General features: G+C 41.6%; 1 protein-coding gene across 2 annotated transcripts in view; it reads right to left on the reverse strand.

Moving 5' to 3' along the window:
• Window positions 1-697: 697 nt before the first annotated feature.
• The window catches only part of Tfap2d (transcription factor AP-2 delta), a 42199-nt gene continuing 23373 nt past the window's right edge, over window positions 698-19523 (reverse strand). For both annotated transcript variants that reach the window (XM_070023332.1, XM_070023331.1), the window contains 3 exons: window positions 17166-17307; window positions 11266-11379; window positions 698-917 (listed from right to left, as the gene is read on the reverse strand). In XM_070023332.1, the coding sequence (XP_069879433.1) occupies window positions 698-917; window positions 11266-11379; window positions 17166-17307 (476 nt within the window). The remainder of the gene's footprint in view (window positions 918-11265; window positions 11380-17165; window positions 17308-19523) is intronic.

Here is a 19523-nt window from a genome sequence, read left to right on the forward strand (position 1 = left end):
CAAGGGTGGGGCGGGGTGGGGGGGAAGGGGGGGTTAACCTTACCATCCCAGGCACCAGGAGTTAAGTTGTTTAGGGATAGCCATCATCGAGAACCTCTATCAGTTCACAGGATTAAAAAAAAATATGTCAGGATTGCCCTTCTCAGTTTCCCCAAACATTTATTAATGGATTCATTTCCAGATCTGTCTATTGAGAGCAAAGAGGCACTGGTCAGTTACAGGAAGTGAAGTCCAGACTGAAGACTGGAAGCCGGAAGCCCGGCTGGCCAAGTCCGGTTGGGCGCCCTGCTGTCTTGATTCCTAACTGCAATGCGGCCTGGGGGAGACGTGAACTGCCTCACCCACCCGAGGCCAGGCCCGGAAAACCCGTGGTGTGGACAGTTCAGAACAATCGACTACGTGCACAAGAGCGGTTGATCATGACCTAAAAGTAAAAGTGACAATTTCATCACATAATAACACTGCTGTTTTCCTTTTTTTTTTCATTTTTTGGGGGGCGAGGGGAGGATTTGTCCTTTTTTTGTTTCCTTTTTCATTTCCATGTGGGTTTTTTTTGTTTTTTGTTTTATTTTTTTGTATGGAGGGGCCGAGGGAGGGGAGAGATTGTGTCCACTGCAAAGCCGTCGCCCTCAGTGATAGATAGACTAGAAAAAATATCAGCAGCAAGACCGTCTGGAATCGATTGTGTTTGATGTAGCTAGTCTGTCTTTTCTGTTTTGCCCTCTTTCATGGCGGCCTCTGAGCTCTTCCGCAGGGGACCCTTCTCCGAGGTACCATGTCCTTGGCCGGAATCCGCTGCGCTTCCATTTTTGTGAGTCGTGTGTTTTTCCAAGTAGTTTAGCATTTCGCTGAGGACGGTCTGGAACGTGCTCAGGGCGGCACAGATTGCAGGAGTCCCAAAGCCATGAGTGATCAAACTGCAGGTACGGAAAACCACAAACAAAGCCATGAGTGATCAAACTCCAGGTACAGAAAACCACAAACACACGCGAGAGAAATGGGTGAAAAATACCCCCATTTTATGTATTCTTTTTTATTTATTACTATTATTTTTGTTGTTGTTCCTTGTGGGGCTTGAACTCTGGGTCTGGGTGCTGTCCCTCAGCTCTTCAGATCAAGGCAAATGCTCTACCACTTGAGCCACAGCGCCACTTCCAGTTTTCTGGGGTTTACTTGGAGATAAGAGTCTCACAGACTCTTCTGCCCAGGCTGGCTTTGAACTGTCATCCTCAGATCTCAGCCTCCTGAGTAGCTAGGATGACAGGCGTGAGCCACCGGCGTCCTGCTAAAATACCCCCATTTTATCTAGTACATTCTTCCTAGCCTTTATAAGGCTCTCCTATGTTTCTGAGCACTGTGGTGGATAGAACGTGGTTCAGGTGTTTTCCCTTCACCATGAGAGATGGGCAGCACAGATGTGGACACATTTTTGCCAAGTGTGTGTATTGAACACAGGACTTGGCCCTGTCTCATTAGAAGCTACTAGAACAGGCCACACACTATGTGTGGGGATCACCCTACCTTCAACGATGTCTCCTGCTGCTAGAGGCATATATCACGCATGAAGAAGTCATGCTTTGTACGAGTAAAAGGGGGGGTTATGAGCAAAAGAGGGATAGGCAGGGATTCTTACAGAGGGGAGAGGAATGGAGGGTATGGGGTGAGCACTACTGAAAGGTCTTATGGGTACGGGAATTGTCACAACAAAATAAGCAACAACAACATATTAAATAGAGCCGAGTGCCAGTGGTTCACGCCTGTAATCCAAGCTACTCCAAAGGCTGAAATCTGAGGATGGCGGTTCAAAGCCAGCCCACACAAGAAAGTTTGTGAGATTCTTTATCTCCAATTAATCATCAGAAAAGGCAGAAGTAGAGCTGTGGCTTAAGTAGTAAGATGCTAGCCTTGAGTGAAAAAGCTCAGGGACAGTGCCCAGGCCTGGAGTTCAAGCTCCAGGACTGACATACATGCACAAAAACAAATACAAAATGAGAAGAAGTATTACTGTGAATTGAAAACATTCAACACAGCAGTGGAAATACTCAGCAAATTGAGAAGACAACCTTCCTCACTATAATATTTATACTGTATGTTAATATAATGGTGGAAAATATTAGCAAACTGTGTATCCAATATGGAATTAGTATCCAAACATAATATATCTCAGTAGCAACAAACAACCATTCTGGTTTTACAAGAGGCAAAAGATACAAGTAGATACTGTCCCAAAGATAACGTAAAAATGGCCACTAGGGTAAAGGAAAGATGGTAAAACCACTAAGCATGAGGGATAGGCGCATTAAAACCATGCTGAAATATGTTCAGGAAGCTGTCTTAAAAAGTAAAAGAGACAATAAATGTGCGCGGAGGTACGTTGTTGTGGAGAATGTAAACCAGAGAATGAGGTCAGTATTAAAAAAATAACTTTTAATAGAAGCCAACTTTGGAAAGATCTGAATGTGGTAGAGACCTTGATTGCTGGGAAAAAGACCAATTTTTATAAAATTTAGGAGACACTAAGGAAACTATGTCCACTTGGATTACACAAACAAGTCAGTGTCACAGTGTATCACAAGAGAGACACTATCCTAGAGCAACTCCCAGGACAAAGGACTAAATTAGTAAGTTAAATTTGAAAAAATATCAAAATTCAACACGAGAGGTTTGCATCCAAGATGGCAGCCTTCGAACTCACGACTTCCGTCCCCTGTGGACTGCGTTCCCACTCATTCCCCCTTGGACCTCTGATGGAGGCCAGCACATCGGCTTCCCCTTCCTATTACTAATCGGAGGCACAGAAAGGCTGGGCTAAGCGTCTGTGAGCAGTAGCTGTCCGCTGGGTGGATGCCACCTGATGGAGGGAAAATATAACTTACACTTAGCAGTCATCTCCCTAAGTTTATTCCTGGTGATAAAACTCCTCTTTTCATGACATCTCCTAATTAACTTCCCTCATCCTTCTTGCGGCAGCACAAGCGATCTCCTGGCTCGGCTGGCTGGAGATGAAACTGAATTTCCTCTACTCCCTGAGGACTGAATCACCGCAAGGATTTTCAGTTCAGCCATTGAAAGGCCCCTCCGTTGGAAGACAGCTGTGTGTGTGTGTGTGTGTGTGTGTGTGTGTGTGTGTGTGTGTGTGCGCGCAAGCACACCTGTATGCAGGCACACTGGCCTTTGTGTAAGACCTGACCAATCTGAGGTATGTTTTTCTTTAACTACTTATGCCACTTACTTTGAACTTAAAGTTTTAAACTTCAATTTCAACTCACAAAGAAGGTTACTTGGGAGCCTGAACTTTCTTTTATCACTCAACCTCACGTTCTCAGTTGGATTTTTTGTGTAATGCTTGTGGTGCTATTACTTGTGCCACACCTCCATTTCCTGTGGCCTTTTTTTTTTTTTCAGTATCATGGCTTTAAAAAAAATATCATGGCTGTTCATGAGCTTTTGTGGTCAAGAGTGGTGCTCTACCATTTGAGACATGGCTCCACTTCTGGCTTTTCTGGTGATTAATTGGACATAACAGGGTTGTAGGCTTTCCTGCCCAGGCTGGGTTGGAGCTGTGATTCTCAGATCTTGGCTCCCTGAGGAGCTAGGATTATAGGTGTGAGCCACTGTGTCCACTCCAACATTCTTCAACAACGTAGAATTAGAACTCCCCTTGAACTAGAAGATCACCCTGACGGAATCTTATTTTGAATTAAATTATTATTAATAATTTAACAATTAGATTATTAGAATAACTATTTCTGAAAGGTTACCATGCGTTAATACTTTCTGTTCTTTTCTGATCAGATCAGAGCTAGTTAGGTTCACTACCACTTACGCTGCGCGTCAGCGGCTCACACCTCTAATCCCAGCTACCTGGGAGGTGGAAGAAGGAGGATCTGAGGCCAGCCTGGGGAGAAAAGTTTGTGAGACCCCTTCTGACCCTAACTGGGCACAGTGGCGCATGCCTGTCACCCTCAACTACTCAACTACGTAGGAGCCCGAGATCCAGAGGACCGCGCCTCCAGTCCAACCTGCGCAGAGAAGTCCTCAAAACGTCCCCTCTGTGGAGCCCGCAGCGGCGATTCCAGCAACCCACGGGAAGTCTAAAGATCACAGTTCCGCCGCGTGTCTGGGTGGAAAGTAAGAGCTGATGCTAAAAACAACCAGCAAAAGCAACAATAGGGCTGGAGGCATGGCTCAGTGACAGAGCGCCGGCTGAGCGGACGCGCCCCCCTGAGCTCCAACCCCAGAGCAAGAATGCTCTGACAAGATCAACAAAACAGAGAATATCAACATTTCACAGATTCAAAGCACGAGCTGGACCAGGCGTGAAGCGCGCGAGCCTCCCGCTCCTCAGAGAAGGCTAGCTCCCCACACCAAAGCCAAGGCCAGGGTCCTCTCTTCAGTGTGGGCCAGACTTGACTGAAACCAAAGGAAATAGACCAGGAGGAGAAAACTCAGGAACAGGAGAGCTGCCCTGAGAGCTGGGAGGGAAGCAGAACTCCTGGGCACTTGGAGAGCGCAGCAGAGAGAGACGCAGAGTGTTCCCGAGGAGAGGAAGGTGCGCCTGACGGCTGGCAGAGACCGAGGAGCAGACTGTCCCCGGAAGACGTCAAGCCTGCATCAGGATCACTTGACAGAGATATGGGAGAGAAGAGCTGAAGGCCAAGGAGAGACAGCTATGCAGGAGGACTTCCACACTGAGAACCAACAAAGAGAATGTAATCGCCGGCACACAGTGCCTGTGTATTTCCTACTTTGAAGACATGGAGCAATCCTGGGGAGTTCCGCTCTACAGCATCAGTTATCTCTTGGCTTAAATGCGAGGACTAAGTGCATTGATCATCTCTCTTCACCAGGCCAAAGCCCGATGAGCACCGACACATCATGGCCTTAAGAATGAGGCAGTAGAGAAACTATCTAAGAGGTGATTGATGTAGTATCATAATCTATATTTATTGACATAGATCTATCAGATGTATGCAAGGTGTGCTACAGCCTGTGCAGAGAGACAGGAGAGATTTTCTTTCTTTTTGTCTGTCGTGGGGCTTGAACTCAGGGCCTCGGCGCTCAACCTAGCACTCTACCTCTTTGAGCTGCAGCTCCACTTTTGGCTTTTCCGGTAGATAATTAGAGATAAGGGTTTCAGGGTCTTCCCTGTTTGGGATAGCTTTGAACTATGATCTTCAGATCTCAGCCTCCCGAGTAACTAGGATTACAGGCATGGTCCCCCGGCACTGGTGAAAGATTAACTTGATTGCTACAAATAATCAGTCACTGTGCTTAAACCTCTACTGTAGAAAAATTTCCATGTGTTCTCTCTCTGTCTCTCCGTCTCTGTTTCTCTGTCTCTGTCTCTGTCTCTGTCTGTCTGTCTGTCTATCTGTCTCTCTCTCTCTCTCTCTCTCTCTCTCTCTCTCTCTCTCTCACACACACACACACACACACACACACACATTACTAGAGACAGAGTCCAGGATCTCCTGTTTACTAGACAAGCCGTCTACCATGTGGTAGACACGACCAGTCCTTTTGTTCCTGTTTTATTTTTGAGACAGGCTTTGAATTTGGGGTTCTCTTACCTCCCTCTCCCAAATAGCTGAGATTACAGGCATGTAGCCCTGTGCCTTTGTGTCTTTCTATGTCATTATTTCCAATTAAAGAAGTCTCTAAACCATGGGAGAATCTCTCAGTCATCCTGTTGCTCCCTACCTTTAATGCATTAAAAGACAAGAAACAATATGTCAGTTTCCCAGAGGTGCGGAGGGCAGGTGCAGATTATTCTGATAGGCTACCCTTTCTGAACTGAGCATTAACTCGTCTAACTCCTCTTTGTTGACATTGTCGTAGAGGCTTTTGCTTGGCTTCAGATTCAGTGAAATGATGAGAACATACGAATCAAAAAGGACAGCGATACCTTGCTAAGCTGTCCTTGGATCTCAACAAGGGACTTGGGAACTGCAGAAAACTAGCTCTGTGCTTTTTCTCTCTGAGCGGGGCCTGCTCTCTTGGGGAAGCTACTGTGCCCCTGGGGTCTCCCTCCGCTGCCCCCCCAGTCCTGGGCCCTGCGTGTCTGGGGCCACTGGTAAGTCTCCATCAACCCTGCCCTCCTAGTGGTGGGTGTCTGGGGCGTTCTGTATTCTGCACGACAACCCACACTGGTGCTGGCCCTCCGGAAACTCTAAATCATGAGTCAGCCGGACTCTGGTCAGGTGGATTGAAGGCCAGCCGTCTTCCAGGCTGTGACCTGGTGAGGACAGTCACGCCCATGCTTGTGGCTTCTTCACGCAAGCCGGTCTGTCACCTGCCACGAGCCCTGGACGTGGGTTCTGCTCTCTATCCCAGCACACCCCACCTGCCCAGAGCAGGCCGAAGCTCTGCCCAGAGCAGGCCGCAGCTCTCTCCAGGATCCAATGGACAACGTCCCAAGGGATGATTTCCTAAGAGATGGTGGGCGCATCAGGTGATGCTGCTAATTCCACACTCCTTCACGCCCATACCATCACGTTTCCTCTTCATTTCATTCCTAGCCAGCTCTTAAGAAAAGCAGGTGGTGGGGGAGGGGAGGGAAATCAGACTGGCAGTCCTCTGCTTTCCAAGTCATGTGAGATACGTTTCCATGTTTCCTTTCAAACCACCTTTTCCTCAAGCTTCTGGTTCTGTCAGAATTACAGTTACCACTGTCAGCAAGAAAGAGATGTACCCAGAATATTGGCAGAATCTTATCTGAAGTGTCTCTTCAACACGTTAGTGTGTGAGACAAAGCTTTGCACAAGTCTTACTACCTCTTCAAAATGACTCAAACACATTTTATGCATAAACGGACATGTTAGTTGAAAATATTCTTGTACAACCATTTGAAAATAGCAATTTAAACAAACGAATTAGAGAGCTGGGCATGCTGCTTCCTGCTGTACTGACTAGCGTGTAGAGGGCCCTAGGTCTGATTCCAAGGCATCACAAGTGAAAAAGAAAAAGAAAAAGGAAAAGAATTCATTTTTTCCAAAGATGGAGGAATTATTGGCTTAGAAATTTCCTAGGACCATAGTTTGTAAAACTGCCTATCTAACAGAACCGGTTTCATGGTTTCGAATATAATAAATCACATCTTTTACATACCTTGTACAGTTCTCGAGAATTTTTGGAAGAGCTCTGAGGCTGATTCTGATCTGAGAGCAAGTTCAAGGGCTACATTTGTATAATGAAGAGTGAGTTTCACGGCTAGTCAATGCTAACATTAACACTTTGTGATCTTATTTTATTGTTTCATCATTTGATAAATGAACAGCAAAAACTGCAAACACTTCAATTCAATTGAAGCTGTATCATGAGCCTTCGATCTGGATTTTTATTAGAAATCTCAACTACGCAGACAGTGCTTAAGAGGATATTATTTAAGACTTGTGAAAGAATGAAGTTAGACCTTTGCTTTTATGTCTTCTATAAAACTTAACTCAAAATGGATCAAAGCCTTAAATGTAAATTTTGAAACTGTGAAATCTTAGAAGAAAAGCTAAGGAGAGCTTCAACACCTTAGACTAGATTAGGATTTCCTGGGCAGGATTAAAAAAAAAAAAAGCTCAGGCAATAAAAGTAAAAAAATGTACAAAGTAGACCACGCCAAAATTTATCATTGGGCATCAAAGACACATTCAACAGAATTACAAAAAACAACATATGGGATAAAAGAAAATATTTGCGAACTGTATATCTGATAAAAAGAATAGCATCCAGAATACACAAATAACTCTCGCAACCCAGCAACATAAAACTAAATAACTGTATTTGTAAATGGACAGAGACCCCAAAGATTGCAAAGGAATGGCTAAAATGCTTATGTAAAGATATTCAAAACCGCTCCTCACTGGGCAAATGCAAATAAAGACTTTCATGAAATATTATCAATTAGGATGGTTATTGTTTTTTTTTTTTTAAGTGAAGAAAGGATGTGAAGGGATGGAAACCTTTGTGTGCCATGGAGAATATCAAATGGCACCATTATTAAACTCAGATGCATGGTTGTTCATTTTTTTGGATTAGCCAGTGATTAAACAATCTTACCCTGAGTATGCAAAACAATGGAAGGGATTTTTCAGAGAAACTCGCAAAACTGTGTTCACAGAAGCAGTATTCCCCCAAGCCCATACGCTGGGCAGGCCCATCAATAGACAGTGATGAACTTTGGGAAATATGCTTAAATGAACACTTCGTCAACAAGAGACAAATACTTATGAACTCCCTTAGACGAGGAATCGCGTAGCCAAACCCATGTGCATGGAAGGAGCTGAGGGGAAGAATTGTGGAGTTAATTGTTTTAAAAGGTATAAGGTGCCAGCTTTGCAAACTAAAAAAGTGTGGAGCTTAGCTGTATAATAATACAAGTATGATTAACGCTACTAAATTGTATACTTAGAAATGGTTATAGTCGTACATTTTTACATCATTTAATGTAAATATGTTTAACTTTGCTAAATTGGGCATCTAAAATGGTTAGGATCATATATTTTACATGTTTTACTCTACTAAATTGTATACTTAGAAGTGGTTCCAATCATGCATTTTATGTTGTGTGTGTATTTTAAAATCACAATTTCTTAAAGAAAATATTATGTTTTTTAAAAATGTATGTAATTTAAGAAATCTGCTAGAAAAGCCAATTTTTGCTAAATGAGTTTCTGTAATTATAATCCTCCTACTACCCATTAGTAGATTTCATCTAAGTAAATAATCTACAAAATAAAGAAAAATGTTGACAAATGTTTGAAAAAGCATAGTGCATAGGGAATCATAGTTTTATGATATTCAGAATACTTGATATGTAAATACCTATATGAATGCACTGTTCTTATTGTGAAAATAAAATCACTACCATAGTTTGCCCTTAGTAAGTGCACCATATATAAGATAAATTGAGAATCTAGTTATCTATTTAGTGTTTTATATTTCAAATACAATCTTTCATTTTTACTGTGGGTGAGAGTAGCCATTAACCCTATATTTTGCTCTGCTTGAAGAAACACGATTGTGACCATTTCCCCCTCCCTTCCTCCCTCCCTTCTCCCTCCCTTCCTCCCTCTCTTCCTTCTTTCCTTCCTCCCTTCCTTCCTTCTGTCCTTCCATCCTTCCTTCTTTCCTTCCTCCTTCCTTCTGTCCCTCCCTCCCTCCCTCCCTCCCTCCCTCCTTCCTTCCTTCTGTCCTTCCTTTTTTCCTTCCTTCCTTCCTTCCTTCCTTCCTTCCTTCCTTCCTTCCTTCCTTCCTTCCTTCCTTCCTTCCTTCCATCAGTCTCGGGGCCTGGGCACTGTCCCTGAGCTCTTTTGCTCAAGGCTAACATTCTCTTACTTTGAGCCACAGCACCACTTCTGGTGTTTTGGTGTTTAATTGGAGCTAAGAGTCTCATGAACTTTCTTGTCTGAGCTGGCTTTGAACCATGGTCCTCAGATCTTAACCTCCTGGGTGCTACAATTAGCTATGAGCTACCAGCACCCAGCCTGTTACCATGCTCTCTTTGGGGAGGTAAATACAGGCTTTGTAAAGCCAGTGTAAAAAATGCCCACTTCATGTTTAGAAGGGAAAGTTTATTCTAAAAACGTCTATGGCATAAAGTTTGGCAATTGAGTGAAATACCCACCAATAAGCAGATTGTGTCTGGGCTGAGAGAGCAAATGCTTTGCCCCTTTCCTTCTCACACTAGCCGATGTTCCATTTACCCATCGAAATTCTACTTTGCTTCAGGCTAGAAATGCAAGGCTCACTGGTCAATGAAGGCTTCAGCCTGTATGGCTGAAAACAACCTAGTACACAGAGCATGGAGTCCCATTCCCTGAACTTTTCCTTAGCCAAAGTTTGTAACTCCACCAACGTCTTTGGTCTTGAGTAAATATTAGTAAGTTCTGAATTTAACTTCTGTAAAAATTAGATTCGTTTAGTGCTTACAGAAGCAAAACCATGGAAAACACTCATGCAATGTGATAATGTGAAGCTGTTTGTACTACTATGCCATTTATGGAGTGTTTGCTTGCATTCTTTAACTCATTCTAGTTTACTACCACTGTCGTATAGAGAGGGGCTTTATCATTTAATGGGAGGGAATAAATGTTCTGAGAGCATATCAGTTACCCCTAAGCAACTCATTTCATACGAATAAGGGTTCAAAGAGAAAAATGATTCTCTTGACTCCAAATATGTTTTTGCCTTAATTTTTCTAGGCATTGTGTCTCCTCCTACTACTTTTTTTGGTGTTTATCCTAGGGCTTGAACTTATGGACTAGACACTGTCCCTGAGCTTTATTGCTCAAGGCTAGAGCTCTACCACTTGAGCTACAGCCCCACTTCCATAGTTTTTGGTAGTTAATTAGGGATAAGAGTCCCATGGACTTTCTTGCCTACGTTGGCTTTGAACCATGATCCTCAAATCTCAGCCTCCTGAGTAGCTAGGATGACAGGTATGAGCCTGTTGAGTAGCAGGAAAAGGCTCTGTGAAATAGATTCCACATTTGCTACATTTGTGGAAGATAAATCCTAAGCTCAGTCTCTCGAGATGTGTTTAATACATGTTGAGGAGACATCTGACATATTGGAAGAGAAAATATTATATTTAAAATTCTCTGCTTTGGCAGGCTAAATTTCAGCTCATTTAAACATTCATTATTTCAGCCAACAAAGTAACAGACTAATCTTATAATCTTGAGAAGGCATTGGAAGCCTTTTTTAGCTTAAGCTATAATAATCTTTCCTTAGCATTGTTTTATTTTAACCAAATGCTCACTAAAAGAAGAAATATTTTATACTAATGAGGCTGAGCACATCGGAACTAGAATTCTAGAGCCTGAAAATGGGAAGGCACTTGAAGAGCTATTATTTATTTTTTTCATTGTACCTAGGGAATAAATTAACCATAAAATATTCTATTCATTTCTAAAATATCTCGGAAAATGAAATGTATGCTTTCAATAATGCATTCCAGGCTGTGGTGTTGGCTCACTTAAGAACTGGGTGCAGTTTCTAATTGGGTAGAAATGATCAACATACTCCTGCAAAATACCTCAGAGGCCAAGGACCAGCCCCGCATCAGGCCCTGAATCGGATGACACCTTGATCTTGAGCGATGAGCAATTATCTCTCCTACAGGCCAAAGTCCTAATAGGTAAGACACTGCCATTTTAGTTTCCATGTGGTTCTCCAAATGGAACTGTGATGACCGTACAATGGACAGATAAGAAAGGGCGTCTCCACCCGCTGATGAGAGAACCCAAGCAGAGGGGAAACAGGCCTTACCTGAAATGGGTTAAATGTCTCTGGATGTCGAGGTCGAGAATGGGAGTAGGTCTGGAAGATCCTAGTGGTGACCGGTCTTGACTCAGGAGGTCTTGGAATTCTTTACAAATTTGTCTAAAAGGAAACATAGGAAATAATTGGAACTCTTGAAACTGGATTTGTTCCCTTTTTCTGTTTGTCAATTGCTATTGCAAAGGTGATATACAGAGGGGTCACAGGTACGTAAGTCAGGCCGTGAGTACATTTCTTTTTGGACAGTGTCACCTCCTCCCTCGCTTTCTCCAAGTTTTCCTCTGCCAACCCCCGTATGATTCATTTTCCACGTAGTGACTAGTGAGTATCACCACTGCATTCGTTCACCCTTTAACCCCCTCCCCCTCCTCAAAAGAGAGAAACTTACATATAAGACCAAAGATATGAAAACGCAGCAATAACAAAAAACAAAATAAGGAAAAAAATGTCCCTTGGTTCCATTTCTTGGAGTTTATTTTGATGAACATTATTTCGCATGATCATATGTACATAGCTATTGAGTCATGGCATGATATTTTACTAGTGATTTTTATGTCTTTGAGAGAAATCTCTGAAGTTCCACCTACAGTATAGAGTTCAGGTTCACTGTGGTGAATCTGAGATTAAGGACCATAAAGACATTTGTGTCAAATAACAATCCTTAGGCACTGAGAAGGTCAAAGTTCATCTTTTCAAGTGAATATTCATAGGTTAATCTTGGGTTTAAAAAATCAGTGACAAAGGATTATAATTCATAAGTGCTCTTTAGAAAAATTAAAATGTGACTTTAGGACTATCAGATCTGTAAATGAATTTCACTGAAGTTACAGGCTTAGATCATTCAGACCTACAATGTAAGTTGACGTTAGAAAAAAATTTTCCCCCCAAATATTGTATTATTTTACAGACTCTCATGGACTAATTTCATGTTTAATGTTTTAAGCAAGTGATCTCTTACCCAAAGATTAGTTATTGGTCTCACACAAACTGTAATATTATATTTCATTCAAGCTGGTAGCTTCCAAAAAAAAAGTGCTCTGTAGGACATTTTTTTCTGCTGTTTTTCTTGCCTTACATGATTCTGAATTCTGCTCATTAGTCAAGAGCTTGGCTATGTATGTTGAATAACAATAATCTGAATGATGAAATTCTAAAGAAACAATATATGGGGAAAGCAAACAACATAATACGTAATACAAGATGGTACCAGTGCCTCATTCCTGTAATCCTAAACTATTCAGGAGGCTGAGATCTGAGCATTGCAGGAAAGTCCGTGAGACTCTCATCCCTAGTTATCTACCAAAGAAGCCAGAAGTGGAGCTGTGGCTCAAGTGATAGAGCGCTAGCCTTAAGCACAAAAGCCCAGGAATAGCACCCAAGCCCTGAGTTCAAATACGAACAAATGACAACAACAAAAACCCCAAATCCAATTAATCCAGTGAGTAATGCTGCCCTTAAAAAGTGAACTCAAGGACTATCATAGATGTCATGAATGACTCAAAACCAGCCCTCACATGGACAGGAAGGAATCAGATGCAAGACTTTTCTCTCACTCTATACAAAAAAAAATCAGATAAAATGAACCAAAGACCTTCGTCTAAGACTTCAAACTTTGATATTTGCACTGGAAAGCACAGGCATAGACTTAAAGAGTAACTATATACAAGAGATACAGTCAAGGCACATTAATTACGTTTAAATAATTGAGTGCAACTTTACCTAGGTATTTTTTTGCTGTTTCCTGGAGACAGTAGTATCTTCTAGGCTATTATTTGTTATTTAAGAGAGATACATTGCTATTTTGGTTTCTAAAAATTTAAATAGAGCTTCATGAAATCATTTTTTTTCTGACTAATAGCTCAACATTATTGCCATGTTCTCTCTTTCTCTACACACACACACACACACACACACACACACACACACACACACACACACACACACACACACACACACACACACAGCCTCGAATTGTCTGAAGACTAGTTGTAAAACTTTCTCCCAGATTGAAATAAGTTTTCAGAATTTAAAGAGCAAAGCACTGTTTTCGTTCTGGGGGTGTATGATACTAGGTAACTGAATAAAATAGCATGTAGGCTGACAAATCCACCTTTTTCCTATATCAAGTTATAATAAAATTGATAAGTAAGAAAAAGGCAAAGTAGGGGAAAGTCAACTTGTGCTACATAATCCAACAATACCACACATTAGAATTTATATCTTGGATATTTCATTCTACTGCCTACCTCACTGACATAACATAGTTTCTAGAACTGAACAGCCCTTAGTTTCTTCATAAGCAGTTATTGTCATTGACTCATTATTACAGTTCCAGTTATTATTTTTATGACTAGCTCGATTCTTAAAGTTTGGTTTCTGGAGCTATAGTGTGAGATATTCTTACATCTCAAAACAAAATGTCATACTATGAATTATATAACACTAACTAATCTTCGCTGAATCATACATTCTAACTTTATCATTTACGTCATTGTTCTTGAGCATGGCTTTTTCTTTTTTAAAGTTGATTTCTGGATTTAAATTTCTGTCTTTCTCCTACTGACAGTTAGGAGAAAGTTTAAATGTTCACTTTTCTGCCTTATCTTAACATAAAACAAACACAGAAATGTAAAACATAATTCTAAATTTATTTTGAAGACGTTATCATATGTTTTCTATGTGAAGACGTTGTCATATGTTTTCTATTAGCCAAGTAGAAAGTATTTTGTCTGGTATGTCTATAGAATTCCAAAAGGCATCTCAGTTTCTCATCTTACACCAAGATATTTGGTATGAAATGAAGAAGAATTATGAGACCAAAGACCCTTAATGGGCCTTTTATACAAGTGTAAACTGAATACAACAAACTTAAACAGAACAAAGTCTGTCCCTTGTCCAGGTGAAAAAGAAACCAATAGGCCACTTGATCCAAGACCACCAGCAGATGGATCTTGGGTTCAACAAATTTGGTTTTAATATTATATATTTTGAATATGTATTTCAATATATATTTTATATACATAATCCTCTCTCTCTCTCTCTCTCTCTCTCTCTATATATATATATATATATATAGAGAGAGAGAGAGAGAGAGAGAGAGTATTATCTGGTTGAATTCACTACTTTCAAATGAATGTCTCATGACAACTTCAACAAATCTGGAAGTATTAATCTGGAAGGATTTCTCTTATTCTGTGGGAAGAACATCTCATTAACAGTTTGAATGCACTGAAAGACACCCGCACTCTTGCACAGAATGACGGGGGTCTCCCGGGGACAGGAACCTTTGTGTGGAAGGCTGTGGAGGTTGAGGTGAGATTACACAACTTCCTGGGGAAGTGGAGTCGGGGGGAGGGGTCTCTTTGGAGCAGCGAATGTAACTCTTAGAATATGCATGAGGAAACCACACCCAGATCGTCTTCAGAAGGACAATAATTGAAAGTGTTTCCTCTTGGGTACTATGTGATGGGAGACAGCAGACCCACTGGGTCACCAGCAGCCACTCCAGCCGCCAGCCAGCTGACAGGCCCCCAGAACACCTGGAGACACCATCTGACCTCTGGAATGATAGTTCTCAGGACCTGTGATAGGTTTGACCTTTCCTCTGAGGTGAAGAAATCAGTTATACTTGGCAACTCTGTGTTTTCAGCTCTTTTTGGAGAAATGGCAACGTAATCAAGGAAGACCTTTTGAGTCAAGTAGCTATTTGAGCCAGGCTCTGTAATCCCAGCTACCCAGGAGGCTGAGGTCTGAGGATTACAGTTCAAAGTCAGCAAAGTTCATGGGACAGACTCTTATCTTCAATTAACCACCAGAAGTGGATCTGTGGCTCAAGTGGTAGAATGTTAGACTAGAGTAAATATAAAAGCTCAGAGACAGTGTCTAGGCCCTGAGTCCAAACCCCCTATGGGGTGGGAAGGGGGAAAGGGGAGACAAGGAAAGCCAGGAAGAGTACAAACAAAATGGAAACAAAGACCAAAGGTCTAGATATTATTATATATATTGAACAAGGACAGGGTTTATCACCAAATTTTATGTCTTAAAATTTGTGTGTGTGTGTGTATGCAGTGTGTGTATGTGTGTGTGTGTGTTTATGGTGTGTGTGTATGGTGTGTGTGTATGTATGTATGATGTGTGTATGTGTGTATGGTGTGTGTGTTTATGGTGTGTGTGTGTGTATATGCAATGTGTGTGTGTGTTTATGGTGTGTGTATGTGTTTATGGTGTGTGTGTTGTGTGTGTGTTAGTCTGCATTCTTTGCTTTCCTTGTTCCACTTAGCCTTTTTCCCCCTCTCTTTGCCTCTACTTTAGTTTTATTCATTTAAACAGGATGAGAGAATTCTCCAGAACTCTCCAGAAAGCAAAGCATAAACATATTCCTACACCCCACAGTATGAACCAGAAGGGTGTGTGAGCACTGTGTAAAGTCTTGAGAATTGTGGGTGTGCTCATTAGCTGACTCATCCCCCACATCAACCCCCAAGTTTGTACATTTTCTGAGTTACATTAAGAACTAGAGGAAGTGGGACTATTTACTTTGAGAATTATGCATTCTGACTCGGCTTAAATTTTAGGCAGCGCTCGGTACAGTGGGAGATAATTATTATTGTGGCTGTTTCTAAGAAATAATGTCTGTAACACTATATTCTACAAAAGTTTCTCTTTAAACGTCTTTCCCAAGTTAGTTATAAATGCTGTTGCATCCATCTTGAACTAACCACCTGGAACGATCTCTCCTAAAATCTGATTATAGAGCCAGAAAATTATCTAAGATGATTAGCTGCAGCATCTGGGTTCCATACACTGAAGACGAAAGAAGTATTTTTCTCCAAAACCTTGAATGAATTACAATGGTATTTCAGGTCTGTTGGGGTTTTCACACCGTAAGTTGAAATTTCCCCATAAATGATCAAAGAACTTTCTAGAGTTGTAGAATTTGAAAGTCCTCTGATGTCTCATTTCCTATGGTGTCGGTAGATTTGCCAACCTTAGTTTAGTTATTTTAACTTGCATTTTAGTTGGGCTTAGTTTCTTATGTATTATATCCTTTTGGTTTGGGCTTTTCTTTGTCTGAGTTTGAACTCAGAACCTTGTAGCGTCAAAGGGTAGTGTGGTGCACTTACGGCAGGCTCCTCCCTCCCTTCAGTTTATTTTTCAGGTAAAATCTCATTTTTTTTGAGGGGGCCCTGGAGCTGGTCTCAGACCATGATCCTCCTTCTTCTGAGATCCCCGACAGCATGTACCCTATAACTTTATTTGTTTTATTATTTAGCTTTTTGGTACCAGTCCTGGGGCTTGAACCCAGGGCCTTTAGCTTTTTCACTCAAAGCTAGCACTCTACCATTTAAACCACAGCTCCATTTCTGCTTGTTGAAGGTAAGAGTCTCATGGACTTTGCTGCCTTGGCTGGAGTTGAATTGGGATCCTTAGATCTCTCTTCTTGAGTAGCTAGGATGACAGGTGCGGGCCACTAGGGCCTCGGTAATGCCTTTACTTGGAAACAGTATTGCTTTGGGGGAGTCAGTACAGGGTGTTTTGGCTTAATTATTCACAAGAAAAGATGGGGCACTGAGCTGCTGCTGGTTCTTGGTCCTAGAAGTCTTTCTTTCTCTGTCTCCATCTTTCAACCCCATTCTTCAGGCATAGTGTTCTGAGACCTTAATCATCATTTATTGAAGGGAACAAGGGCGACTTCCTGCAACCTTCGTTACTTCAACACCTTTGGAGTGGTTTGTAACCATGGCTTGGGGCAGATGGGCGGTAGCGTTTGTTGCACGGTTTCACTGCTGGAGTGTGAACCCACACATGATAGAAAGCGAGGGCTTTCTATACTGTGTCCCTCACTCAAAGAAGCCAGGAGAGGGAGGAGAGAGGCCTGGGCAGCTTACTTGGTGGCTAGGATCATCTTTTTCCGTGCTGTCTGCTCCTTCTGTTCCATGTGTTGTCGGGCGAGATGCTCTCCTACTGCTTTGGCTGGAAACTCCGTTTCACACGTGTAGCCAAAATCCCGCGCAAGGTGCAACGCTTCCCCTGGTGGCAGAGAACACAAGTCAGTTTCTTCACCAACACCCAGCCTTGTAACACCAATAACTCACCTGGTCCCCTAGGCTTAGGCCTGCTTCTGGTTCAATACGGTATTCTTTTTTTTCTTCTATTTATGCTAAACATAGATATCCAGGGAGGAAGGATGAGGAAGAGCTGAGGAACGGAGAAGGAACTTTCTAAACCATGTAATGTGGTCAATCAGGAGGCAAAGACAGAAACACAGCCCAGGAGCTCTGTCTCTGCGCACAGTCTGACCCATTAACCACACTGACATCTAAGACATGGTAGAATTAATTCCCAAGGATAAACTTCCACAAATGTATTTTGTTTCCCAACTCCTGTGCCTTTTTATCAGTCTCCCTGAACTTCCTCGTAATGCCCAGGACACCTACCAAAACAAATGTCCATCAGAGAGTCCAAATAACTTTTCAAGATAGTACATTGGAACAAAAATAAATAAATAATACCATGTTCATAACAATACATTGCAAAAGATAGTACAGTACATGATTAGAGAACTAGCTACAATATATGATAGCATGAAGTACAGTGTTACAGGGTTACAGGGTTACAAAATTGTGCATACTTCAGTAAAAATTTTTTTGGTCAGTCGTGGGGCTTGAACTCTGGGCCTGGGCGCTGTCCCTCAGCAATTCAGCTCAAGGCTAGCGCTCTACCACTTGAGCCACAGAGCCATTTTCGGCTTTTTCTGCTTATGTAGTGCTGAGGAATCAAACTCAGTGCCTCAAGCATGCAAAGCAAGCTCTCTACCACTGAACCACCTTCCCAGCTCCTTTTGGTAAAATTTTAAGAAGTGTGGTGGAAATATCTTACCTGGAAAAATAAGATTTAATAATGAATGTTTGCCTAGAAAACCATAGTTAGTTTTTACTATAATTTTTTTACTATAGTTTGTACTATAGTTTTTACTATAAAAGCTTAGTCAAAGCAAACCTAACCTGATAATGTAGACTTATTTAAAAATCCAGCTATCATTATACTGGAGGTATTGTTCTGTGATGCAGGGATTGCTTAGTACATGCCAGGCTTTAGGTTTGATCACTAACAACTTAAACATTCACATATACATGTGAACACACACACACACACACACACACACACACACACACACGTATGAAACTTCTACTTTACCGCCTTTGTTCAAGGTACAACAGTCAGCAGATGAAAAGGGAAAGAGAGAGAGAAAAAGGGATAGGAAAGATTGTTGTCATAGCAATAGTAGTTTCAATGACACCAACAAGACGCCAATATATTATAGTAGCATTGTATAGTTTTCTCTGCATTTACATAAACATCATCTTTGATTGTGGATGGTTGCTATAATGGTGACCTTATGATATGTAAAAAGAAAGAGGTAAAAAAAAAAGGTATGAGGAGGAGGAATGAGTTAAGGCAGTGATCAGGGGAGATGATCGAACAGAGACATAACGAATTAAACTTGGTCATGAAGAGATCAAAAGATCTCAGGCTTGATGACAAAAATCCCAGGAATCTTGTTTGGTGCTTGGCCAAGAAGTGGTGGGGATAACGGATTTTGGGATAGGCAGAGTCGGAGAGTCCATACAAGGAATGAGGATAAATAAGAGAAGAAAGTGCTGAAAGATGAAAGCTAATATACAACATAGGCAAGGTGAAACAAAACTACTTTTAGCAACGACACTCTTACTTTTTTCCTAGAAAAATAAAAGACATCATAGTCTTTCCGATTGGGAAACTCCTATTTACTAAGGAAATAAATGATTATACAACACAGGAAAGCATTTTAAGTTAAAACAGAGCAGAGAGACTAGAACCCAGGGAGAAATTACTACTATCTTCTTACAAGTAAGTAGTTCAACAAGAAATAGTAAATTCACTTTCTAAGGTTTCTTTTTCTGGACATATAAATATAAAAATTCCAAGTACGCAGCAAAGCTGCAAGAATTCTGCAGTACACCCATCTTTCATAGTACTCTAAGCCTGATTCTTCATTTATCTGACCATCTGTCTACACTCTACCCATCAGCTTTTATCAAGTACAAGAAGGGAGAGGCTGAGAGGGCATTGGGGCTCAAACACAGACTCGCATACACTAAGCCAGCACTCTGCCACTGGGCTACACCCCATCCCTGCTTGTGGGAAGTAGGCCTGATAGCTAAACAAGAATTGATGGGGTCTGGCCTTTGGTTTATTTGACCAAA

This window comes from Dipodomys merriami, unplaced genomic scaffold (genome assembly GCF_024711535.1).
Source record: "Dipodomys merriami isolate MVZ:Mamm:240054 unplaced genomic scaffold, mDipMer1.0.p SCAF_16, whole genome shotgun sequence".
NCBI classification, from domain to species: Eukaryota; Metazoa; Chordata; class Mammalia; order Rodentia; family Heteromyidae; genus Dipodomys; species Dipodomys merriami.